The sequence below is a fragment of the Eutrigla gurnardus genome (genome assembly GCF_963514095.1).
Source record: "Eutrigla gurnardus genome assembly, chromosome: 11".
In the NCBI taxonomy this organism is placed as follows: Eukaryota; Metazoa; Chordata; class Actinopteri; order Perciformes; family Triglidae; genus Eutrigla; species Eutrigla gurnardus.
Genome location: NC_139925.1, coordinates 11,029,503 through 11,056,462, shown reverse-complemented (window position 1 = coordinate 11,056,462; position 26,960 = coordinate 11,029,503). Strand labels below are relative to the sequence as shown.

General features: G+C 41.8%; 1 protein-coding gene across 1 annotated transcript; it reads right to left on the bottom strand.

The window, feature by feature from the left end:
- Positions 1–466: 466 nt before the first annotated feature.
- spock2 (SPARC (osteonectin), cwcv and kazal like domains proteoglycan 2) lies at positions 467–26,960 on the bottom strand. Its single transcript, XM_084020713.1, has 10 exons — positions 26,690–26,960; positions 15,387–15,432; positions 7,083–7,197; positions 6,648–6,753; positions 4,736–4,844; positions 4,431–4,565; positions 3,556–3,774; positions 3,008–3,070; positions 1,994–2,125; positions 467–1,464 (listed from the first exon to the last, which is right to left on the bottom strand). Exons 1-10 carry the CDS (start codon positions 26,876–26,878, stop codon positions 1,319–1,321), a joined length of 1,260 nt encoding a protein of 419 aa, XP_083876839.1. The 5' UTR covers positions 26,879–26,960; the 3' UTR covers positions 467–1,318.

The window sequence follows — 26,960 nt, the reverse complement described above, 5'->3', positions numbered from 1 at the left end:
ATTTACATTATCACTGAAACGTGAAACTGAGAAATGACATTTCAGAGGATTGATTACTGTCAGTTTTTTACAATGCTAAGACAAGCTTTCTTTGCCTGAGCTTCCAAGAATATGCACACACTGAATAATACTGCAAGCTCTCTATTTCACTGTTCCCTGACTGAATAGTTAACAGGAGAGGCTTGAGCGATGTCCCGAGGAAGCCGAGGAGTTTTCTATAGGTATTGTGCTCTTAGAAGTGCCGATACTGTATCTCATTTCTGCTGGTTTCCCATAACCATAAGCTACACTCCACTGCAGAATGGCAAGAGTAGAAGTGAGCTGATGAGATGTGCCCTCCGAGGAGAAGTCATACATAGAAGTGTATGCATTTGAAATAGTCCATTTTAAGATGGGCTGCATCGTAAATGGTAAATTTGTCCAGAAAACATGGAATGAAGAGAGAACAAAAGCCCAGACTCGGGTGTACGGCAGCCAGCTGGGCCACATAGACCACTTTATTTTCATTTTTTTTTATTAAACACAATATTTGATCCACATTATGATACGATGTACACTTGTCAACTAAGCAGTATATCCTGCTAGTCTTTCAAAGCATTGATAACAGGACTAACAGGTGACAATCCATCTTCTGATACACACATTATATACAAGCGAAAGAGTGATGCGTGAGAAACCTTTTTTTTTTTTTTTTTAATAAGTCATGAATGACTACTGTCACATATGAGCCGAAGCGAATGACACGAAAACGTCAAATAGTGCTTTTCAATATTCTAACGTGGCTTCCTCTCTTTATCGCCCGTTTCCTGCCTACAATCAGAACTGGTTATCTGAAGGATGTTAATTTGCAGAAAGAAAAGTCGAAAAGAGGCCAATTTGGACTATTGAAATGCACCCAATCTTTCTCCATTTTTTTTCAATGCAAGCACATGAAAAGCACCTGCAACTGCTTAAAGTCTCCATTATGCATCAGCTAATATCTGCTCAAGGATAGTTCAAAGGACTTACAACAGAAGAGAACAAAGATTCACAAGTATGAGGGACAAAACTCTCCAGACCCATGATGAATAGTGATATGTCCCCTTCCCCTGCCTGTTTAAAGTATGTCCTATAACATTAAATACGCCCATAACATATGCATCTTCCCTCTCCACTTTGCTTTTTCATAAGCCAGTGTTGTTCCGAGTATGAGGGCTTCACCACGTCCATCTTTGCAGGATGTGTGTGTGTGTGTGTGTGTGTGTGTGTGTGTGTGTGTGTGTGTGTGTGTGTGTGTGGGACCATCATGATGCTCCTGTAGAAAGGTTGGACTACATGTTTACCAGATATAGCCCCCATCATCCACCTCTCCCACCTCTCCCTCTTCCTCTTCAGCCTCTTCTGCGGTCTCCTCAGCCTCTTTCTCTTCCTCGTCTTCCCATCCAACCCCACTGCCGACGTCGCCAGAATATGCCATTTCGTCATCTGGAGAGAGATTTTGGGGGGGGAGGGTGATTGAATTATCCACTGTGACAATCTTGTATCTTGCAATAAATTGGATTCAACCTGTCTTCATTAAAATACTTTGATGGGAGTCCTTTCTATCAATGAGAAATGCTGAAATCAATTTAAAAACATTGACTGCAGTGGTAAAAAAGGGGGCATGTGTTTGACTTTGTCTGAATTTTAATAGCCGTTTCTAAACCTTGCCAGGGGACCCATTCTTATCAAGTGTAGGTTCAGTCCAACCAGCCCTCATTTATCTTGAAAGACTTTTCTCACAGCGACAAGCGGCGCTTTAGAATGCAAATGACTCCGGACACATGAATGTGGCATCGGCCCCTGCAGTGAGTTATGTGGCAGTAGGCCTCAGTCCTTTAACATAAAGAAAACCTTGTGCAGAATGCATGCGAGGGCGCTGTAGAGAAGTAGGCCAATCCGCAGTGGACATGTTGAGTTTTTTTGCTCTTGCTATATTCAGCTTTCAAGTTCAAAGTCGATTCATTTGACGTACCGCAATCTGGCTTGCCATGCATCCTAGATCCGGCTACTTCTCCTCCGTTCTGGTCAACACACCAGCACTCTCCCCTCTCACACTGCTGCTTCCTGTAGTAGCCGTCCTCATCACAGCTCGGGATGAATCGACCTGGCGTTCCCACACAAAAAACAAAAATAAGACTTGGGTATGGTAAAGCGACCTTAACCTACAGGCGGATTAACACATCCCCCATCATGCCTCATCACACATGGCGCCGAGGCCAAGTGAGAATGTATTGCACGCAGCATAGGTTGCAGCCAATTTGATGACTACAAATATGTTCACACGGCAATATAGGGGGTGAATACGTATTCAGTCAGCATATGGGGGTGATGTGGAGGGTGGCTAACTAATTATCATGGGATAAGGGAGGGAAACACAAATGGAAAGTTTTCAATTTCTGAATCACTACATGAATATTGAATACAGCCTGTTTTCACACATAACTGTGCAGAAAGCCAAGCCCAACATACTGTAGTTGCATTTATCACTATCTTGTTTGCCGTTTTACCTAAGGAGGATAAACTGTCATACTATTTCAGGGGATGGGGGAGTTGTCATGATTTTAAATATATGTCAGAAGCCAATGAAAAAAAGAAAAGAAAGCATAAATGAGACAGGGCAAACAGAACTGTCCGTCCAGCCTTTCAAGGGAACATCTGAGCTTGGGGCTGGCAGACCGGCCCCTGCTCACCACTCTGTGTCCTTGGAGAGTCCTGACTCAGAGCCCAGTCAGCCAGCCAAAATCTGCAGTGCACACACACACGCACACACACACACACATACATACACATTCACCCGCTCACACATATATGTAAGACACACTCATGGCTGCTTTCCTTTGCCGTCTGTCAGTATCGAGTTCTAATCCACCAAACTGATCAGGGACTAATCCCCGCCTCCTGCTTGTCATCTGCTGATGAAATTCCTCCACCAAGAAAGACAGATGCCGTCGGGCTGAAATGCTCTTATGAGAAATCAGATACCTACCAAACTTTCTCTTGCCACCGTCTAGTACTTGGATCCTTTCAATTTCAGCCAGGCAGGGTGGCTCTAAAAAAGGACAGAAAATGTAGTTTTACAGAAGAGAACAAAGCACTCTCCTAGGCACGATTAAACACAGAACAGATAATGAGTACCTTAAATCTACCGAAAACAATCAACAGTCTCAAATACAGCCTCTGAGTGTAATCAATGTTTTCTAATCACCTCCTGCAATTTTAAAATCAATTACAGTGTGTTTCCTTCTCAATCACAGAAGTGTATGAGCTTGGAGACCTAGTTTCTGCTTTGCTGGTTGTCTGACAGGCTCAGTCTCTGGGAGCTGTGGGAGAACGGGGCTGTCAACAAGCAGCGGGAATGTTTTCAGCTCCTTGTGGTGACCATCCCACCCCACAGGGGAACGGGAGGATGAGTAGGAAGACAAATAGTGATGGACCAGCACACAACACAGAGTTGGCTACAGTTGAGCAATGTCAATGTGTGTATGCTGTGTGTGATACACACTCTACAAACCACATCATCCACGGAATACTTACTCTCTCTCCAGAAGCAGAGGCACCACTCGGCGGTGGAGACCTTGCCGTCCCTGTAGGAGTCGCATGAGTTGAAGAAGGGCCGGATACAGACCTCGTACTTGTCCAGGTTGATGGCTGCCAGCTCAGCCTGGTCCAGGTACAGGTCGCCATTGGTGTCCAGCTTGGAAAACATCCAGCCTATGGAGTCCTTACAGCTGGCCACCAGGCTCCTGTCCAGCACTGCAAACACAAAGAGAGACAAACAAACATTCCTTTTTATCAGGAGACAGCTGCACAAATGGAAAATCAAACCATGCCAGTATGCTCAGAATTATCTCCTGTTTCCAATGCAAATCCACTCCATCGTTTTCTTAATTATGTTAGCCGTTTCAACAAAAATATGGTTCCATCTATAACAACCACATGAGATCTTATCATCATCGAGCGATTACAAGAATGTCCTGCTTCTCTCTTTCAGCCCGAGCCCAAGACCTGGTGCTTATTGGGCACTAATTTGTGGCCGAACGGGCCCTGAGGCTCACTTCCTGTTGCTTTGAGGCACAGCGTTCTCCTGTGTGTGATGCAACATTATCTTGATCCATCCACCCATAAGTGTTAGGAGTTTCCAGTTGTGCTACTGTTTTTAAAAATGTTTGATATCCAGCAATCGCTTGCAAGATCTATCCAGTGAGAGCTGCAGAAAACATGAAGGCGGAAGCAGCAGCACCAGCAGATCCAGAACGCTAAGATTTTAATTTTCAGATGTACTTCTGTTTTTGCTCTTTCAATTAAAACAAGACGTGACTTATTCAGATATTTTTATAGTATGCTGCCTGTAACATAATATTGTAACTCCCTTTTAATGCAGTCTGTATTCATTAAATAGCAGCTCTCACCTGATGTGGCGCTGGCAGCGGTAGCTCTGGTTCCAGTCTTGCTGTTGTTGTTCTGCTTGGCATTACCCTGCAGTAGCTGGAACCAGTCTCTCAGACGCTCCCCGAGATCAGCCAGATCCTGTCCAGTACAGCTCTCTGTGGAGGAGAAAAATATGATATTTGTTGCACTTATTGATGGTATGATGATTGGTGTGTGTGTGTGTGTGAGATACAAAATAAAAGCAATAGGAAGCCTTGTATTGCAGTGAAATCACAATGGACATTATTTTGTTTTGTCAATGGTTGCTGTATGTGTTTGACCGTACCACGTTTGATCTCCATGGATGTTGGGGCAGCAGTTGCACAAGGACAAAGTCCTGAACACTTCAGGGTAAGATCCTTCCCCGTAAGACACGCCTGCTGCTCCAGCTTGCACTGCAACACAAACGTACGCATTAACATACACGCACTGGCGACATCGACAAGGGGATACAAAGGAGAAGAAACATGAGTTATTACTGCAACATGAATCAAATATTCATGAGGTGACCGAATGTAACACCTTAATTCAAATCTGAGATTTGCTCCCGAATGCGCTTTCCAACCTCTGCTTGCATACAAGGTCAGGAATAGTGATCCAAAAGACAAAGCATAAATCAATAAAAAACATCAGATTCTGTCACCACAAGCCACCAATTGGTCCTTCTGAGGCTATATATCATGGCTCTTTGTCTCAGTGTTCCCCCTGAGTCTCTTCACACTGCTCTGCTCTGAATGTGCAAGCTGTATTTACCACACAATGCTTCGTACATTGTGTTAGCAACAACACCAACTCACAAAGCTTTGAATAATGTACCAGCACCTGACATATGCACATATTGTTATATATGTATATGTTCTGTATAGATGTCTTTGTCTTTTAGTATAAGCTACACTGGTAATATGTGTCATACAGCATAGGGATGTCCCGATCCAGCTTATTGCACTTCCGATCCGATACCGATATTGTAGCTTTTAGTATCGGCCGATACCGATACCGGCCGATACCGGACTGGACTTTGGGGAAAAACAGAAAAAAACTGGAATGGATTACTACATCGGTGCGCTGGAAAACACAGACTGAAGTTTTGAAAAAAAAAACTGGATCGGGAGTCCGGATCGGGATTTTCCCGTGCAGGCCGATCCGATATCGATATGCATTTTTTGCTAATATCGGGACATCCCTAATACAGCATACATAATGTGACATCCCTAATACAGCATACATAATGTGAAGCATAAAGAGATGTGAGATGCTGAAGCCATCCCTTCTTTGTTGAGAGGGATGTTGTACAATTCCACTGCCAAGGCAACCTCCGTCTCAAATGAGTATTTCTAGTGTTTACTTTTCAGAGCAATGCACACGTTCATTACACTGATTAAAACAATGTTCTCCCCTGTATGTTTAGACTGCAGCCTGCATTCAATCGATTTTGGTGAAATGAGTGCAGCAGAAACGAGCTGTAAACACAATATTGACATATTAACATCTCAAAGTTTATGCTGAACATGGTAGCAAACAGTTGTCCGAGTCTAAGTCCAAAATAATATCTCTCTTTAGCGCTGCTTTACTCTCCACCGACCCCTCAGGAGAACTCTGCAGCTGCTAAATGCTCCACTATGTTGTCCACCAGCTAGTCGATAGCCTTGTTGCTTGATGCTGGGCAGGTAGTGTACATTATGGTCATTATAGAGGCTGTAGTTTGTGGTGCTGTTGCATTTTATTGCATTACACAGATAGGCGTTTCCTTTATGTACCCTTCTCTCACTGATACAAATGTGCAGGACGTAATATTCCAGCTCTCATGATTCAAAATAATTCTACAGCACCACAAACTACAGCGTCCAAAATTACCATAAAGTTGAATCAACACCTCTTAAAAAACAGCTTCAGCAAAGACTGAACATTCTAACCTTCATGAAGGTAGGATTTATTTGCTATTTATTTATTAATAAACTGGCCACTGAATGTTTGTAGCAACATATTCAATACACGTCTGCAAACATTTAAAACAAAACCTTAAATAACTAATCTAGTTACTTTGTAATTACAATTTGGTTGAAATCATTCAAATTGACTGCGGAATAAATTGTAAAATGATACAATTATTTGATCATTGAGACATTAAACCACCGAGGGACAATAAAACTGGTCATGTTGAATCATTGCCCTGTGGGTCTGTATTCGCTTTAGTCTACCTTTGAGGCATAGTTGCGTCCGTCTGATCCACACACAGGCCCAGTGGAGGAGATGGGACAGGGCTGACAGTTTCCATCAGGAGACCTAAGAGTAGGCTGCTTCAGTCTGCAGCACAGAGGACACACAAACACTTCAGCCTCAATAAGTCAAGCTGAGACAGCAACTGCTGTGTTAATTCAGAGTACAGACACAGCAGCACCAACACGAACAGGAAGCAAATTGCCCTCCTCCGTGTTGGCTGAATGTATTAGCTTATTATTTAACAGCAGGCAGTTGCACTGCACCGGTGCACAAACAAGCTTTATTATTACCACATCTCAAGATCAGCACAAGCCAAGCTCGCACTTGCGAGCGTTGACCTCATGTTAGTGTTCATTAACTGAGAGGAGTTTGTGTGTGTTTTGGGAGTTCTTGCCCAGGGGCTACACACTCACCTGTGTTCAAGTTTCTTGCGGTTGACGCACACGGCTCTCTGGTAGCCCTGGGCGATACACACCTTGTGTCGGCTGCACTTAACCTTTTGACAGGGGTCCTTGGTGGTGTCTACATCTGGGGGGGAATTAAAATGAGATGTTCATTGCAGGACCATCCCTGCTTCATTTTTCGTACCCCTTTCCCTATCGTTCTCTTCACTTGCAGACTTGAATACTGAATCTTTCCTCTATATTTGCTCCACATACTGTTAGTCTGGCACTGCAACACGCATTTTGTGCATATTTTAGTGGTAATAATAAAAGAGAGATAGAGAGAAAAAAAATCAAATACATATAATACAAAAACATGTCGGCAGCACCCAACACACGATGTCACGTCACGGATGTCTGTTCCTAGCAGGTGTCCAGGAGCCTGACCTGGATGTCGCACTCTATTCTCTTCACATCCCCCAGCCTTTATTCACCTACACTATCCATCAGTAGAGCACATCGGAATACAGATTATTCTGCTGCTATTGATGGTTTCATCTACATGACGGAGGTGCTCACATTCATCCCCTGCTCTTTCTGCATCCTGTTTTATGGCACTATTATAATTTCACAGACAGGCTTTGGTTCTCCTCTCTTGTCCTCTCCGGTGGCTGAATACATTAATGCTGCCAACATCACAGGATTATTGAAGCGAACCGACAGATATCTGATTTGAGAAGCAAATCCAAAACAATACAGCCCCCTGTCGTGGCTCAGCTGGTTGTATAACTGACTGACTGCTCTGACTGAGAAACGGTGAAGCTTGCAGGCATTAATGCCCAGATACATTCCTCATCCATTTAGAGAGTCAACATTGGAGCCTTATTCACCCCCGTGTAATTCACACCGGTGCATCAGCAGAATCAGGGAGCAGCGGCCAATTAAACCCCCATGACACAAAAGAGGACAAGGAGATTAAGGTACTAATGGCGATGCAGCACAGTGGGTAGGGTGATAAGCATGCAATCCAATGTATTTTTCAAACTATGCCTTGTTGATTTAACCAAAATAAATTTAAGAACTGGAGAAGCGGCAAACAAAGAACAGATAATCCCGCCTTCTAATGGTAAAACATTTGTAAATAAACCTCGTCGATAGCAAAAGGCTACAATGCTGGCACAGTGTTGTGTTGTGAGTACAGAAGCATAAGGTGGCTGCCTGAGCCTCATGTTAACTTAACAGGCTTCCACGGATTAAAGCAGTGCCTGCGATGATGACGTTTCCATAGCAACAGGCCCTCTGTGGTCCGCGAATCATTTCTGGGTTGACTGTGATTTGCAGCTCAATCTGGTGTTTCTGAGAACTCTTTCCCTCTCCGTTTTTTGAAACCCCCCCGTTGTGCAATCATGTCTATCAATCCTGCTTTCCTTCTTCTTTCCTCATTCCTTTGTCTCCTCAAATCAGACATCTTCACTGTGTATTCTCATTCATGTTCTGCCTGCGTGTTTGTTATTTTCCTTGTCACATCCACTCTGTCTCTATTTAGCCCAAGATGCTCCCCACATTTTACTATACAAAAGTCTCTTTGGTAATACACTAATGCTTGAAGCAGTAAACCTCTCCAAATTAGGCGCCCTTAGCTTCAGTCTAATACAGTCCAGATTTGCATGAGCTTTATCCCTGCAGATTGAGGATAACTGTAGCATCAGTAGAGCAGCGATCAGGCCTCATCCTCATCATCAACCCTTTTACTTCAACCATTTACACAATCGCTAACATTATCAGTGCTATCTTGTCTTAAAGGTAGCAGAGAAGCAATAAATGTTTCTGGGATGTCCTTTAAATTAAAAAAAGGCTTGAATTCCCACAGTGACAAAATATAATCAGCATCCCAAGAAAAGTTGAATAAAAGGTCTAAATGTAAACCAGCATTAACTAAACTTAAACTTGCATTCTTCCTAAAGGCCATGAGAGTGCGACTCTTCAGGTGCCAAGTCAAATTGTATAGAAATCTTCTTATTTTATTAAATATTATATTACGTATATTAAATTATGTTTGCATTTAGAGTAAAATAGATGATAAAGCAGGGTATCCTTTTGGGCGTGGTTACTTTGGATTGACAGGTTGCTATCGTTGCGTTGTCTGATCTGGGAGTTGTTGTTTTCTCTTACATTTTTTACACTTTCAGTGTGTTTTCAGGTCATGAAACTTATAAGCAGATTGTTCAGAATGTCAAACTATTAATTAACGTAAAAGTAATTATAGGAGCAGCTTTAAATCTCCTGAAAACATGAACACACAATGTAATAGGGAAATAACTACCTAAGATAACCTTAAGGGTTTATTTTGGAGCATAATTAGAAGATAGAGAAGAATAGAGGAGTTTCAGTAGCAAGAAGATGTTGAGAGGAATGTCTTAAGAAGATTAGTTTTAAATCAGGGTACCCCCATGGTTCTCCAAGTTTTATTCAAGACTTTTAACTCCTTTTTAATACCACTTGCAATGAAATTTGCAAGGCCATACTTTTCGAGGCCATACTGGCAAAAGTATTAAGGATATAATGGCAAGCCCTAGCAAAGATTTTTCTCATTAGAACAGTTTTATTAGAAAATCTACTTTTATCTCCATAGCTATCTCCTTACGCAACAGCTTTGTAATGTGTGTGTGTGTGTGTGTGTGTGCGTGTACTCAACATAAAGAAAGTGTATTTGACCCCACCACTCCCCATGGCCACACATAGCTGCTGTTGGTCAAAAAAACCCTATTTAAATTTAAACCAATCAGTGACAAAGATAGCAGGTATAGTATGCAGATAAATCTCAAAGTGCAACAATCCACTATCACTGTGCAAACTCTAGATGTGAAACCAAAAATTAGGGGGGTTCCAATTTAAGTGATTTGTATATGCATAGTAATGTAATCCAGTAGAAGTAGCAGAAATATAAATACTCAAGTAAAGTGATGTTACAAGCAGGGAAGTTAATAACCGTTAACCAAGAATAATAATTTTGACCTCTTAATGCTATCAGTTTAAATACATATTTAAAAATAAAAAGACTGAAGCGGTTATGCCACGATCGCACCATTTATAAAGAACTTTGCTTTAACGCTTTAAGGGTGTCTCTTTTTACAAAACATCACAGTTTTGTGGAACGAGAGAGACGGATACGGCCGGAGGCCGTGTGGCGTATTCAACGAGCGTCAGAATTCCGATCAGCTCGTGGCTTCAAAAGGTCTTCAAAGTGTTGATGTAAAAAAAAACACAAGGTAAGGCACGGGCATCACCCCCTCCCACCTCGACGGAAATGTAATCTCTGTCATGCCGGCTGCAATTTGCGCACCGCCGGCTCGGACACTCACCGATCAGTCTATAAATAAACACAATATTATTTGAATCACCTGTCATTATTGCTGCTTATTACTTATGCAATACAAGTTGAATTTAGCGCTGTGACGCCATCGGCACAGGTCGCTGATGTTTTTAATTTTCCAGACAAATGACGGTTCAATTGCATAAATTAAACCGGTTTAGCCCTATACATCGAACCGAACCGGTGAAAACGGAAATCGGCCAAACCCTAATTGTAGCAGCTGCTTTTGAAGGTTGAGAAGAAGTCCAGACACAAGATATAAAATGAGCAGGGCAGACTCCGTGGTGGGGAAGAACCCGTTTTGGCGGATATAGTGCAGTGAAAATGTGTTATTAGCAGCAGACAGGGCTAACAGACAGTAGGTTACTTTGGTAGGGTAGTTGCTGCTGGGCAGACATCTGGTTGAAGGCTTCAAAAAGACAGTTGATGGCAATCTACCAAATGTGTGAGAGCTCCAAGCAACATCATCTATCAATAGCCTCAAGAAGTATCAAACTCTAGACCTTGTGGGGTGTGGACTCAGCGTGTTTTCCTATCTCTTAGTGTCTACCATTGATCTCAATCCATTGATTTGCCAGAAAGTGTCCACAGAGACAAGCTTGTTGAAATCCAAAGCTTGCGTATAAAAAAAAAAAACAGGTCTTCTGTGAGTGCTATACACAAACACTTGGGTGTTGGTATGTGTGTGCATGTGTTTGTGTGTGCATACACACTTGTTGGTTCTTACAAGTCCAAATTACAACCACTCTCCTGCAGTGTTTACCGTCTGAAGAGCGATGCGATTCAATCAGTGGCTGGATGATGAATTGACTGTAGAAATCGACTGCAAATTACCCTGACCTCTCCCTCACTCCGCACATCGCTGGGTTAAGTGGAATCAGACACCATGGTGCCTGAATGCAAATTTCTACCTCGGTCTGCTGTTGGCGTCGACTCCCTGTATGTTAGGAGTGCTGACAGTTCAAAAGCCCTGTCCTCCTCTGCATGGCGGTGTAGCAATCTGGGCTGCCAGGCTCGTCTGAACTCGGGAGTGAAGAAATCGTGCTGATTTAATAATGTCTCAGAGGGAAAAAAACCCTTTTTCTGCTTGTTCGCTTCATTAGGCCTCTCATAAAGGAAGGCAGATCAATGACAGGAGATAGTACACTCGTGTCAATGGGAAACAGATAGGAGGGCTTTATAATGTCTGAAATAAAGTTAAAAGAAATAAAGTTGCAAAGTACTACTCGTCTGACAACCTAAGGCAAGCATATAAAGCTTTGCTTAAGTGTCATAAAAGCTGAGCACGTACAGTTGATCACCTACAATACTTTATTGTAAGTCGCTTTGGACAAAAACGTCTGCTAAATGCCCTAAATGTAAATGTACAATACAGCAATGCCACTTGTGAAGTTGATCTTGGTCAGCTACATAGACAAAAGTTGGGGTATTATACTATATTGCTATACAAGAGTGTCAATATTGGACAATTATGCAAAATCCAGAATTACATCAGTTTTTTTCAAAAAATATTCTGCAAAATGTACATCTGTCAACAATAGAATTAAGTTGGGGAAAGATAGTAATTGAAGCAAATGGAAGTGCTGAATGCTGGAACACTGGAAGCAAATCAGAAGATGCAGAATCGTCTAATATTGATGTTATCGGCAGGACACTTTTCTGGTTATTTAATAATAATATTAATGTTATATATATTATATATTATATGGGTCAGATAGCTCACAACCTTCTCTTGCAAATTAGTTTTTGTTTCCTGGATACAGAGCTCCCACTGAACATAAACACCCAGCCAATTTTGCCCATTGATAATTCACTAAATTCCAGTATAGAGTTGCAGATGCCTGGAAGATGCAGACAATATACAATACTACTCCAGTGGAACCAGCAGTAAACAAGCTGACTACAATTCATAATGGATCTTTCAACAGCATCCCTGTGGGAAATTGGACCAGGGAACTGCTCAAACTGCAAGACAGTCAACCAAAATTTCCAGAAAACGCCAACCAATTCTTAAATAAGTCGCTAGTCAATTATTTCTGTGAATTAAACTTACATTTTCAGGATGTTTTTTCTCTAAAAATTAAAAACATATATTAATGAAGCCTTTCAGATCAACATGTGGCACATAATAGCATTATGCAGCTCATTTATGTTTCAGTGTATCATGTCTTTGTGCATGGGATTTTGCAGGCTAATAACAAAAAAAACACTTCCTCCTGACAGATGATAAGAGCACAAAGACAACCCATTACTTTTTCCTTTTTCATTTTCATCATATAATACTCTTCTACACTATTCAATTTGCTCCCTTCGCCCGAGTCCACAATTTCCTCATCACAAAACCGACTTAAGAGTTGACAGGAATAATGTTGATGTCAGTCACTTGCCCCCACTTCATTCTCAGTCTCTTCTCTTGCTTTTACTTCCTTCTCTGGCCTTTTATTGGAAACCATAATTAGTCCTTCATTAACACCCTTGGAAATTGCGCTAATGGACTCTGCCATTCAGCTGACTTCATTTAAGCTGCAAATCAAGCGACAATGGTCGAGGACACGAATCTGTCATGACTTAATCTTGCAGCGGTTCAATTAAGGCTGGAGTCTCAGCAGGAGTAGAGGAGGAGACCTCAGACAGTCGGCCTCTATGCACAGCTCCTGCTCAAGTGCAGCAGAGAAAGAGAAAACAGGAGGGAGCAGAACAAAGTGGTCACGAGTTGGAGTCGAGCCAATGTTTAGCATCTCCCGAGGGAGCAAAATCGGATCCACTCGAGCAGATATAACTGGGCGCTAACATCTTTCAACCTTTTTTTTCGGCTAAAGAATTCCCTAAGTGTGGAAAGCGAGCAGCTGACCCCAGAATACAAACACAAGTGCATACGCAGCGCTGTCCAACACGATGAACCACTGACGGACTGAAAAGCATCGCAGTTCAAACACAGGACACAGAATCTTTCTCCATGCTACGGCACAGGCCGATGAAATTCTGTTTCAATAAATCATGTGGCTTCCCTTTGACTGCCTCAGCATGCATCCCAGGCAGTTAAACCATTTTTTTTGGCCTGTATTTATGGGATAATGCCTGTGCCTCAATCCTGAGTGTGTGATGAGACATTTTGAGCACAAAAAAGATTTTTGCAAGCAGATAAATTATCAGATTGGATTTAATATGTTTTTAAAAAAAAGTTTTTAACTTGGATTGTGGATATATATTGGGTTTTGGCTGTTAAGCTTTGTGTTATTTAAACGATTCCTTAAACATATTTACTGAATAATTCACAAATGTATTGACTGTTGGAAAATAATTTAAGTTAAGAATGGTTGAATGTACATTTAATCAAGTATTGTACAAGTAGTCCCACTTAGTAGTAGCCACATTTGCAATACTTGTACTTTACTTGAATATTTCTGTTGATCTGCGTGTAATGCCTGCACTGCAGTGACGCAGAGCCAGTTAAAAATCGGTAACGTCTCCCTCGTCCTCCTCCTTGATCTAATAACAGGTGGGGGAGGTGTGTGTTTGGAGCCAACAGTCCTTCGTAGCTCCGTATCTCGCTAAACTCTAAGCCTGCCCATTTGTTAGTGGTGCAATGAAATGTGAAGGATTTGATGTAAATCCCTCTTTTAAATGTAGATCACTCAAATATTCAGTTTCACTGTGAAATACGTCACGGTGCACAACTTCCGGTTCACTGGGTATTTAACGTTGCCAGGCCAGAGACTTTCTTAGTGTCTGTTAAACTTGTTTTTCTCCCACTGAAAAAAAACATCCCTGACGAGTGCTGTGACAGCATCTTTACTGCAGGAACCACCCGGGCTTGGAGTCGATGTAAGATGTAACAGAATTTCATAATGGCAAGCTGAAAGCGAGAGTCTGACAACTGCCCGACAGGAGAATGTGAGTCAATGAAGAAGCAACTGCACTTAAAACGTACTCCAACAAGTTACACAACTGTGTATTTATATCATCAGACCTGCCAACCTTGGACACATTTTTCAAGCACCACTTTAGTGACCTAGATACGTCAGAGCTGAATTACTGCGGTTTGCACAATGAATTACTGTTCATAATTTGCGTAAATGAGTGTTTCCCACGGGATTTTGTGAGACCCTGGTGGTTAAAACTGTCTCCAGAACAAAGTTTTGTAGATTTTAAAGTGAAATAGATCAATCTGGGAGAGGCCCCGGGAAGCAGTTGTACAAGCCACTTTCATCCCGGCCCTAATCTCTAGTAACAGATTCAGCATTCACGTGCCGAGTCTGTAGACAAAGAGACAAGATTCTAACATTGTGAGCCTTCTAGTTTCAGTAAATAGTCTGAGAAGTATTGACTTAGGTTTTGGTTGCAGGTGAACAGTCCGTGTGGAGACCATAATAGGCAAATCACATTGGCTGAAATTTGATTTGAGATGGCTTATATCTTTTACAATTAAAAGACGTTAAAGCTCACTAGCAAATAACACTGCTGGTCTGAATATTTATGATAAAGTGGATCTATAACTAACGTGTGATATGAAGTGAAATTCAGTGTGTGAGAGGAATCAATTTATACAGTTTGATTCAATTCCCCATCTCACAATCTAGGTAATCAATTTCCTGTTATATGCATACGCTATGGTTATAAATGAGACCCATGGACTTTGAGAGGCTTCCTGCAGCAACTTCTAGATCCACAGAGTGAGTCATGGCCTACACTAAAAGCTATTGTACCAGGCAAACCTTCATTGTTAATGTTTTTATTGGTAGAAGAACAATAAAACGATTCTATGCCTTTCGATAAGTTCAGCTATATTATATTTTATACATTACTACATAAATATTATTTATGTGCTTGCTCAAAATGTCTCATTGCATGCTCAGGAATTAAGCCACAAATATAATGCCATATATTCAAGCCTATATAAGTAGAAGAAAACAAAAACATTTCCACTCAGTGAGAAAGTGATAAGATGGTGGTACACTTACTGTCATTAGAACCTTGATTTTCATCCCAGGTACGAACATAATCATCCTGCAGAAACATGAAGAAAATAATCATTTATTAGCACCTGCAGATAATGAGGAATCAGGTAATTCACATTGCAGGCCCGAGTGCAAAGTGTTGTTGATAGCATATCAACACTTTGTCATCTTCATAGATCTTCAAGTAGTTTACATTAATAGGCACACTGATGTGTTCATTAGTCCTGCAGCATGATAATTAACCAAGTGAGTCATGCCGCAGACGGATGGGTATGTACAGTGGATTTACATCGGTATGGAAATGAGCACAACAAATCTGCCTGTATGTGAGAGACATATGGCTCATGAAACCTAATCAAAATGGGCAAGTCGAAGGAGATTTGACACACAAAAGGACAAGGAAGTTAGTCATGTATGAAAAAGACAATAACAAAGGCAGCTGAAGGAGCAAAGTAGAAATACTGGAGAGAACTGACCTCTACCTCCTGGTGAAATGACAGCAAAAGGAGAGAAAAGAGCCAATATTAGTGAGGAGGAAAAGTATCATTTTAGATAAAGGGTATTAAGCTGCATTCAATGACATTATGTTCATATTGAATCCCATTTTATATCATGAAACATCTTCAACTAAATAAGCAGCAATACAAATTGAAAAGACTTCCTTAATAAGAAGTCAATGCTCAAAAATGTGGACACATTCATGGTAGTATTTTATTCAAACATAAAGGAATCCCATAGGAGACGTGCAGATGTAAAGCTTTTTAAGCATAAAACTGTGTCTAAAAATAAATAAAAACATGAGCTGCCCCTCCTATAGAGATGATTTACCAAACATTTACTGTACTGGAAGCCTGTGCCAAAGTGTGATAAATCCTGAAGCAAAATATAAAATAAGTAGCCCTTGTGAAAGCTGGGACCTTCTCTTTGGACATGCACAGCTTTCACAGAGGTAAATATTTTCATCACTCCACTTGAGGGTTCAAACCGCGCTACTGTTGCTCTGCTCATCCTCTTCTTGCTGCAGTGCCGAGCTCTTTTTCCCTGCTCAATGTCAGAAAAATTACTCAGAGTAAACTGGCTGGTGTCGTTACCTCGACACTGCAGTTAAGCTTCATGAAGGATCGTTGGTTGTGTTGTTTAACCTCATGGAGTCACGTATTAGAAGGGTAAGACCTCAAAGGGTTTACGACCTAGCCGTTAATCTGACGCCTCCCCTGTCTCTTTTATTGATGTTTCAGCTCTTGCATTATTAATCAGAATTTCTGTATTTGTGTTTCTGCCAGGACAGATGAGAGAAGTGTCCTGGACTGGAAATCAATGATTTCACAAAAGAGAGGCTGCAGAATATTTATTCAGGGGAGATAAATTCTCCTGAGTGTACAATGAAAGTGTGCATGAGACGCAGAGCACGGCGACAAGTTTGGCACACGGCACAGAAGTTATATCACTTGAAAATATCACAGAGCAGAATTCTGATAAAAATGACTGCAGTTTTCTTTTTTTTTTTTTACACAGAAGTGATTAGAAGACGCAAGCTGGGAGCTGAAAACACTCTGTATCCAGGAACTCTGTGATCTACCTGATAAACCAAGATTTCATCTTGCTAAACGGAGCAGGGAAGCTTACCCTCCACATCAAACATGGCAGACTGTTCACCCTGCTGCCTGCCGAGCTCAACAATACTGATTGACTGATCACGCTGCCGCATATCTGTAACATGAGGATCACAACCTCATGAGCCTGTCCTCTGTAACATTGGGTTCAGCTCAAGAGAAACAGCACAGTGTCTTTACAAAAGCAAAAAGATCCTGTAAAATAACGGCATATATCGTTGCTTTTTGGGTGTCTTTGATAGGTCATGTGTGTGACTGACAGGTGTTTCTAGGTAAATGTCAGCTATCCGTGTTCACTGTGGTTACCCTGAGGGGTTTATTCGTGGTGACAGCGGAATGCATCGCTGCCTCATCCCTGACAAGGGAAACAGTAATAACACTCATGTGGAGATCTGTCTGCTGGAAGATGGCTTATACTTGACCTTTTCTCACAATTAGCGCTAATATCTGCCTTCAGTAGATTCATCAAACCCACGCAGAACAGACCGGAGCTACAATGTGTGCACCATTCTCTGTATCAAACAAGCAGGGATCATGATTTTCAGCTCATACAGACCCCGATCAGTTTTGGCAGTTTCATGGCCAAAACCATTTTATGAGCATGGTGAAAAGGCGTTGATGCAAAGTAAACACAAGAATCAGTAAAAGTCCCAGTCTGTAAGCCTTTTCCAATCTCATAGGTTAATTTGAAGCAAAAAACAAACATTTAATGTCTGCTTCTTTATGAAAACAGAACCAAAAACCAAGGTTGAGTCTATAGTTTCCTATTGAAAAAGATGTCAAACCTCATCATTATGGCACAAGACTTCCACAATATATTTTCCTTAACACATGTAAAAAAGGATGTATGCACACTAGCGAGGGTAGGGTTTGATCACAGTCACCTGTTTTTCAAAATGAGACTGAGTGCTACTCTACACTGAAGGTCCTCCTTACTGTAATCTCCCTCCAGACTGCATGCCCACCAATGCTGCTGCTTAAGCCCTCTTATTCATCCTCTTCCAACTCAACTCAGTACAGCGAAAGGTCCTTGAGCATATGTATAAACCTCTTCAAAGATGAGAGTCACTGAGACAATGAGGATTTCTTTTAGAGATGGAAAAAAGCCATTGGATGATCAGTAATTAGCATAACATCCTAATCATCCTCATCCTAAAGAGTGAAAAAAGACTTGTAAAGGGTTCACTTTTCAAAAGGAACAATTAAACACCTTTATATTTGCATGACGAATGAACTAATGTGTTATTTTATATCAATGAAAATGCTGTGGGAGCACACGGCTGAAATAAATGCTGCTGGATACTGTTGTGGTACAAAACATAACCCCAGAATCAGAAGAAATAAAGATGAATATTAAAAAAATGACATTGCACCTAGTTTGTATTCAGCAGCAATGCTATATTAGTAATGTATCACTTCCTCCCACCTAGGGATTCACATATAGACTGTCAAGAATCAGTTGCTGTTCACACAACCTCACATTTGGTTAACAGATCACATGAGATACGCCTGAGATGAAACAAACCCCCTCAACAACATTCTCATCCCATATGTTCTCCTCTTACCTTCATGCACACTGGGCTAGAGGGCACAATAAGCAAGCCTGCTGATTTCTTTATTTCTGCATGCACACAGGGCTCTGAGCTGATGCTTAAAGCAGAGGCTGAGCATCAAATGCTGAGTCCAGTCTGCCTCCCTTTATGCAAGAGAGCCGGGAGGACTGGGTAAGTAAGTGGTGAAGCGAGGGTTACTGCCTTTGGGAGCTATATTGATGGACATATTAAGGATGGGGACGAAGCAAAGATATAGAACAGCTGTTCCCACTAGGAGTAATTTCCTATGACTAAACAAAGACACTGCCAAAATAAGAAGTTGATCTCTTCAAGTGGACCAAGTTCTATATTAAATAACTGACCTTACCACTATTTCTGTATAGCAAACTCAACTAACCTCACTGCACTAGACTCTCACTTCACACACACCCACAAGAACAACAAACGTTACTCTGTTTAGGCCAACAGAATCCTCAACAAAGCAAAAACACATAAAAACTCACAGGTGTCACTCTCGGTCACGCCAACACGTAATTTCCGGTCAGCCATGGCGTTATCCGTCCTTGTGGTTGTGGCGTCAATTGGTGCTACAAGGCATTTTGACGAAGACACCAGCACAAGTCTTCATCAGAGGGCCCACGGAGGTAACTGTGGGGTCTCTCTGACCTTGAATCCAGCCACCACACGAGCTAGCTTGAAGAAGCTGCTGCTAGCCCGATGCTACCAATACAATTAACGCTGATTGGCAGCCTGCTAGCTGAGAAGTTAGCATGTTAGCCCCCGCTAGCTTAGCGGCTAACTGTATGCCGTTACAATTCCTCACAGTCAGACTGGCACGACCACACAAATAGCTAATTAATCCGGACTGGTGCTGTGTTTGTCCTCTTCGACCTTCCTCGACCGAGGTCTCCTTTTCCATTGATCTGCTTGTCTTCCTTCAGGGCCATTATATTAGGCTACCCCGTGATTTTGTCCCTTTCTCCCGCCCTTTCTGACCTTTTGACATAGTGCTTTGAGATTTATCAAACATTTCCCCTTATTTATTATTTCCCGGCTTTCCTTTTTCTAATAATCCCTCAGTTTTTGAATATATGCTACTACAACTTGGAAAAAACCCTAGACAGTTAATATTGTGTACACAAGATGCACCGAGATGCAATGAATAAAAAATGATAACCTGGAGCTTTGGCCCTTTCTTATGCTTCAGTTTACAGATAGATTTCCATTTCTATTGTATAACATACTTTGACAGATGAATAGACATATTGTCTGCATTGCACTTCTCCCCACCGGTTCATACATGAGTAATCTCTTTTATACTGAAGGTGGTGGACAAAAGGTATTAATTTACATCGGCACTGAAGGGTGTGACACATAAGATATTGTGCTTTATTACAATAATTCCCTGCCTCGTTCAAGAAAGGCTCTTCACGCACACTCATCACCCTCAAGTAGAGATGAGTGACGTCAGAAGTACTGTGACAGCAAAGGATGGATAAAAGGTCAAATACAAAAGCTGGCTGAAAATAATATTCAATTATGTAAACGGTGAATTGCTTTTTCCATTTCACTGGATACATACGCAAAGGCACAGGGGAAAAAATGGACAAGTTTCACTGAATTTAAAAATGTCTTGCGTCGTCCGTATCATTTTGTGTCAGAGTCAGAGCTATAAAAATCATATGTCGTCCACAGCAGGTCTCCGTGCATTCATACCAGCTCGGTACTCACTACGTCTATAAATAAAATCAGCCCTTGTGGCTTTCAGGGCCCTGCGGAGAATAGGAAAACAGTCTGCAACTCACAGGAGAATCAGGTACAAACAGCGAGGACCTTCACACTTCAGCGAAAACCCTGAGCTCTACTGAAAAACAGATATGTGCAACAATGGAAAATCAATGACGTTGCCTTGGTAGAGGACACGAGAAGGAAAGAAATCAGCCAATGATTGGAGACAGGGGAGTTGAAAACACCGTAATTGAATAAGAGAGTCAACCACATCAGTAGCATCGAAGGACTGAAACCCGGCTCTTCAAGTGGAAAAGGCAGACCGGCTGTCATCTCTTGTGGCTAACAAGTGCAGTCGGCTTATTCATATCTAATGCACCTCAAAGCCTTTGCAGTAGATTCATCCTTTGTTAGCTCATTGTTCCGATACCTGTCAAGTTCTATGTCACATTGGAAGTTTTCAGATTTAAATTTGAAATTTTTCGATAGCTTCTATCACTTTTCATGACAAATGTATGGAGGTGATTTTTTTTTTGTTATATAACTGACCCATTATTATCACCCATAATTACATCATGGCTTAAAGTTGCACATAATTGAGAGCGTGGCTGTTCTGAGTGGCAGGTGGGTCACGGTATTAGGTCGCCAGCTGCTAGCTGTCCCCTTTGCTGCTTCACGGTCCTTAAACCCAGAAATGAGGAAGTATTTTTTCACTTCCCTTGTCTGGAATTCAACGGGTTTTATAGATGCCTACAATAAGGTATGTGGTTAACACAAGCTTAAGACATTGTCACATTTTGTTCTACAATGTTTTATTTTATTCAGAGGAGAGAGCAGATATCTTTAGCTTATGCTGATTTCGCAGCAACCTGGACCAGCTTCCACAGCGGGGAAAGTACGACATGGTGGATGTGCAACTTGCAAACGCTTTCCTTTTATATAATCTGTAACCCCACAAAATAATGTATATGAACTGCCTCTAGCCTTGAAAGGAGCACCAGTTTTTTAAACCAGTCAGCTTGACATCCTAACGTTTTTTGTTGAAGCCGACACACTTAAATCCTGTCCTTATCCTTTTGCTCTTGTATTTTTGGTTTTGTAAAGGGTAAGAGAAAGTCCTTTTTTATGGAGTATCGCTCTTACTATTGCCCTCAAGTTATATTATGGTTCTGACCATGACCAGCTCCTTTCAAATCCAAGCATCTCCCCTCTACATGTGCTGTATCTGTGTGTGTGTGTGTGTTTATAATTTCAGATAACACTTTCTCAACAAAACCCACTCAGGTGTTAAAACATGCAGTTTTGCACTGCTACATTTTCCAACCACTTCTAACATTTTGTAATCAAATTCTCCTGTATCAGCGTACTGGGCCGTTGGGAGCTGATCTCGCACTGGCTGTGATTCAGTCTGGCTCAAGCCCAAAGGTAATATCACTCGGGTGGCATTTACTGTAGGGCCAGCCACTGCCACTTAGAGTTATTGTTACGTTTAACAGGAAAACAGGGAAGTTTGATTTATTGAACCTGCCTTACAGATCTCAAAAGTCACACACACACACACACACACACACACACACACACACACACACACACACACACCCTTATAATAATTGAAGGAGGTGTAGTGCATTTTCAAATGAGACTTAATCATGAGATATACAGCCTCCAACTCGCGTTTCAAATCGCACAGTTTTGCATCTGAATTGATACAAACTAACGTCACACTGACACGATCCAAGCTACTTTGGGGCTTTTATTGCTGATAACTGGGTTATATACAGGTTTTCTAACTACAGGAGGACATCAGCCGTATCCCATGAAGACCTCATTACAGGCAGATTCCTGGATGTCGTTCTCTGCAGCATCCAAACTATTTGGCACACCGACCCCAACGTGGTGCCAACACAGAAGCCGGTCACTCCAAGAAGTCATGAATGTGAAAGGATTTTCTAGCATCTGTATAGGCAAGAACGTGGTACAAAAGTGTCCTTTCTTTCTGCAGCTATAACACCTTTATGGAGAGTTCTGGGTGAAGATGTTTTTATTAAATGTGATATATTGCATCTGCTAAGGAATTTGCTATTCATCATATTTCTTCACGATTTGGAGAATACTCTCTGTCTCTCTGCAGCACCTATGCACTTCAGCTGTGACTACTGCAGTGGGGAGCAGCTGTAGCCGTGCAAGCGGAGCATGCTTCTTTTTTCTTCTTCTACTCAATTACAGCTCTGTTAGCTGACCAAGCCACCCCACGGTGCACCAGTAGTCTGTCCAAACCCTGAACAACCATCTCCCATCAAAACTGTTGGAGGTGACCAAGATCCACCCAGCTCTGGATGTTTGCAGCCCCATAAAGAACCTGGAGTATGATAAGGAACGACTCATGCCAGAACAAAGTGTGACTAGATAGACAAATGGATTTCTGATAAGCTGTTATCATCTTTCATAGCTTTAGTGCATCGGTGGCAGTCTATTCAAACATCAGCGAGCGAGGGGTAGTCGAGCGGCTGAGCGATAGTAAAGCCAGTCTGAACACAGTGCTGGTGCCGATAATTTACTGTTCATCTGGATAGACTTAATGGAGTATTTGGCTTCAGTGTTACAAATGCCATTATCCAGAATTATGTTTTGTATGCTATACCGAAATGATAAAAAAAGGAGCACTGACGGCTGTCCCACAATCACAAAGTGTTATCAATTGTGCTGGATTGAAGCCAGTTTAACGCAGGCAGGGGAGGAGAGGTAGCGAAGGTAAACCTCTCATCAAATCTGCTTGCCTTCCGTGAGTGCTTCCCCCATTCTGCCTATATTTACTACACTGGTATCACTCAGCGATGTGATGTTTTTGTGCTGGTACGGAGTTTATCCTGTTGCTAAAAAGTGATGTGAATGAATAACATGTGCAGGCAGGATTGGTACTCCGTGGTCCAGAACTGCCTGAGCGGAGAGGCATGTGTTTTTAAGATAAGGATTTACCAGGCACAGACAAGCCCTGGATGGGGAAGCAGAGGGAACGAGAAAAGTATGAACTAAAATCACATCATAATCACTGAGCTCTTTCCCCCACGTTCATACTAGCGCGTGTGATGGATGGCAACAATAAACAGCCTGGTTCTGGGTGAGGCTGCAGTCCTGATCATCATCTGTTTTAGGAACGTGTCTGGGTTTATCTTAAATCAACACAAATAACACGCACCAGACCAATTTCATGGCCAAGCAATTTCATGGACAGTATTGAGGGGAAGTTGAGCAAAAAAACCCTGAATTTACTGTTGATTGGCCTTTAGCAGACGTACCAAATTGGATCCACTATGCATAAAATGCAGTAGTCCCCGGCCGTTTAATTTCACACTGAAATGAAAATAGACATTGCTTCATTTGGCGAGATCTTCCGAGTTGACAGTGAATTGTGCCTATAATTGAGTCTCTGAATTTCTGTGTGCCAAACACATTTTATTCAGTGCGTGTTGTGTTCAAATTGTGCTTAAAATAACTAAATGTATTTTTATGATCATATCTGCAGTTTTGTTTCTAGCTACTATGTAACCTTCTGGTTGTATACGAATAATAAATTGAATAAAGAAAATAAGTCCATGTTGTATCCATTTTAATTTCAGCTAACAGTGCCATATGTCTCCTAAGAACTGGGCAAATATCACCAAGTGTTCGGGTTAAAATAACAGCTCTGCATTCAGTTACCATGTTCGCCTCTCCCGTTCGCCTGTTGTCTGTTTTTTTTTTCTGGATTTGGTGCATTAGTGAAATGAAATGTTGAGTGCACCTGTCAGATTAAAGGAATGAAGGTATCCCATTCTATTATGCGTTGACTATAAACTGTTAAATCTAATCGCTTTGTCTTCCTGTGAAATAGATTGAATTGAAGTGAGGGAGCTATTTTTATTGGAAGAGAAAAGGACCTCTTTATCCCGATTCGGCTTTTACATTTCAGAAGAGAATAAATATGAAATATTTACAGAGTGTGTTCCGCAGCCTATGCACTGTGTGTGTTTATGCGTGTGCAAGGGTTCACGTGGATGTGTGTTCGGTTACATGCAAAAGGGAGAATGAAAGAGCTTGTCTTTCATGTTGTGCAGCTTTGATTATTGCTTTCCAGTGTCGGATTAATATTCAACATTCAGCTCTCAGAGGACTGTGCAAGTCGACATCAATTTGTGTAATCTGAATACCTTTAACTGTGCCATTGGCAATGCTTTATACATCAACCGTAACATTCCCAGAGACTCAACCGCTCATTTTTTAGTTATTACCGTCAATTGGTTGCATGCACAAATTGTGTTTCAATTGAAGAAGTTTGCCCTTCAAATGTTACCAGCAGGACTGACGAGGGGGGATAGAGTCATCAAAACCTCGGTGATGCACGCTCCATTTCAACACCATAACACGGAGGCTGCTGTTGCTACGGCAGCAAGCTGAAATCAAAGTGGTGTCTATTGGCGATTCCCCTCGGGAGTTTCAGTGGTTCGCATCTCTGATGTTCCTCCTGTCATCATCATCATCACCACCAGAGACACCGCCCTCCTGCCCTTTAAAACGTGCCTGTGACGCGCACGGATGCAACAGCCTTTACAAAATCACGCTTGTTCCCTTGCAAGAGTGTAGAAGCGATCGCACGTGTGTTCGCGGTATGCATACACGCACACGCACACACCAAGACAATCACCTCTGGGAATAATGAACATGAAAGAGACTCTGTTTGTGTTACACAGCAGCTTTGATGTTAAATCGAGGGGAAAAAAGGAAGAGCAGAGCAAGTGACATCTTCATACTAGATGGCAAACCCTTAAGCAATGTTGAGAAGAACCGTTTCTATCCGGGCATGCTCCATCTATTCCTATGTGTGTGTTTGTGTTTTTATTTGCTGTTGGTATTTTTCTTTTTTTTTGTGTACGGTCAATCGTGATGCTGCGTTCAGAATGGCTCTTACTAACATTTTATATCAACGCTGGTGTAAATATAGAGCGGCATCCAGTGAGTTATAATCCCACAATAATTCTGACTTAATCTTTCCATGCCCACAATTTCATTACTTCCCTAAGTACAGTTCCCGAGGATATTCTCCTTAAGTAATCACAGTCAAAGTAATCCGATCCCAGGAGGAGGTGGCTGCCAATTTTCACACGCATTTACCTTTTCTTCAGGGACGTCCGTAAGGAGGTGTATGAATATGGATCAAGAATGACACCAAAGCTTCTCTGCAACGGTTATTTACTTAGAAATGCATCTCCTGCTCAAGAGATAGGGCATTGTTCTCGTGCATTCTCACGCTGGAGCCAACTGCTCACATTTCAGATCCGATAATGATACCCGTCACGTGCAAGTCACCAGCCTGGATCAATTAAAACCCAATTAACAGGAGTTATACAGAATATAATCCAACCGCACTATTGTCCAAATCCTTTTGGAATGATTAATAATCATGTCAGAGAGCTTGGAGGCAAAATTCTGTCTATATATTCACAGACACAGCAATAAATCACTGTGCATGGCCCGCAGGCTTTAATCAATCCCTGCAACCCAGTTCAGTCTGTTCAGTAGGTGAATATGCACATCAATCAGGCCCCGCCTCTCCACTCTAATTGCTTAATTCTCTTGTTTGTGAAATCTCCTGGGACACTCCTGGAAACACATCTGAGATAACCCATATTAAGGGCAGTATGATGGAATAGGTCTATAGTGCTCCTGCTGTGCAAGTGAGACTGAAACATGAATTGCTGATAATTGCCCAAGAGCCCATATACTAAAAGTGGGAAGAGCTACTGAGCTTTATTTGAACTTAGCAGTCCGGTGGTGGAGCTCTTAAATTAAATATCACTTTAGACATCCTGAATTTTGAAGACGTCAGAAAAGTGAAACATCCCGTCTGTGTTTGGCATTAAAACCATTTACCTTAAGCATTATCACAAACCAATTTACATATGATATATTTTAGGAAATTCTTTAAAAACAAGAACAAATGTGGTGAAATAATGTAGGCTAAATTAAGTGGACATTCCTTCAAAATAAGGCATAATAAGGCACTGAAAACACAATGCCATATGTTGTGTTTCCATTTTCTTATTCCTTTATGCCCTACATTCATATTTTGGCCACAGGAATATCAACCTTACAGTGGGTTTTTTTCTTCTCTTGAGACAATTATTTTCAAGTGTGTGTGTGTGTGTGTGTGTGTGTGTGTGTGTGTGTGTGTGTGTGTGTGTGTGTGTGTGTGTGTGTGTGTGTGAGAGACAGAGACAGAGAGAGTGTGTGTTTTCTACCAAGTTTGTGTGTATATTATGCAGACTAAGAAAGTGTGTGATAACTATTAGTAGGCCTACTGTTTCTACTGTGCTTGCCCATCAGCGCATATTGTACCGCATTACCGCGCATCTCTCAATCAACACGGCGGACTTACATCTCTGAAGCGATTCCAGTGCTTGATCTTGCGGCTGTATTGTGAAATGGTGGACAGCCACTGCTCGTCTTCCATGAAATTCCCCGTTTTTTCCGCCTCTTTGACGCTCTTCACGTCGGTCTGGAAGGTGGACCCCGCGAGCATCACCAGCGGGACGAGAAGGCACGCGACATCCGAAATTTCCACCATGGTTAGCGGACAAAAAAATACACCTCGCACACGCCGGCAGTCCTCTTCTGGGAGGGGGAGGATGCTGAAGCTGGATTGTAAC

Coding starts and splice junctions, on each gene's coding strand:
- spock2 (XM_084020713.1), bottom strand. CDS start 26,878: ATGGTGGAAATTTCGGATGTCGCGTGCCTTCTCGTCCCGCTGGTGATG. Junction 7,198..15,386: donor AAATCAAGGTTCTAATGACA/GTAAGTGTACCA, acceptor ATTCCCCCCCAG/ATGTAGACACCACCAAGGAC. Junction 1,465..1,993: donor GCATGGCAAGCCAGATTGCG/GTACGTCAAATG, acceptor ATCTCTCTCCAG/ATGACGAAATGGCATATTCT.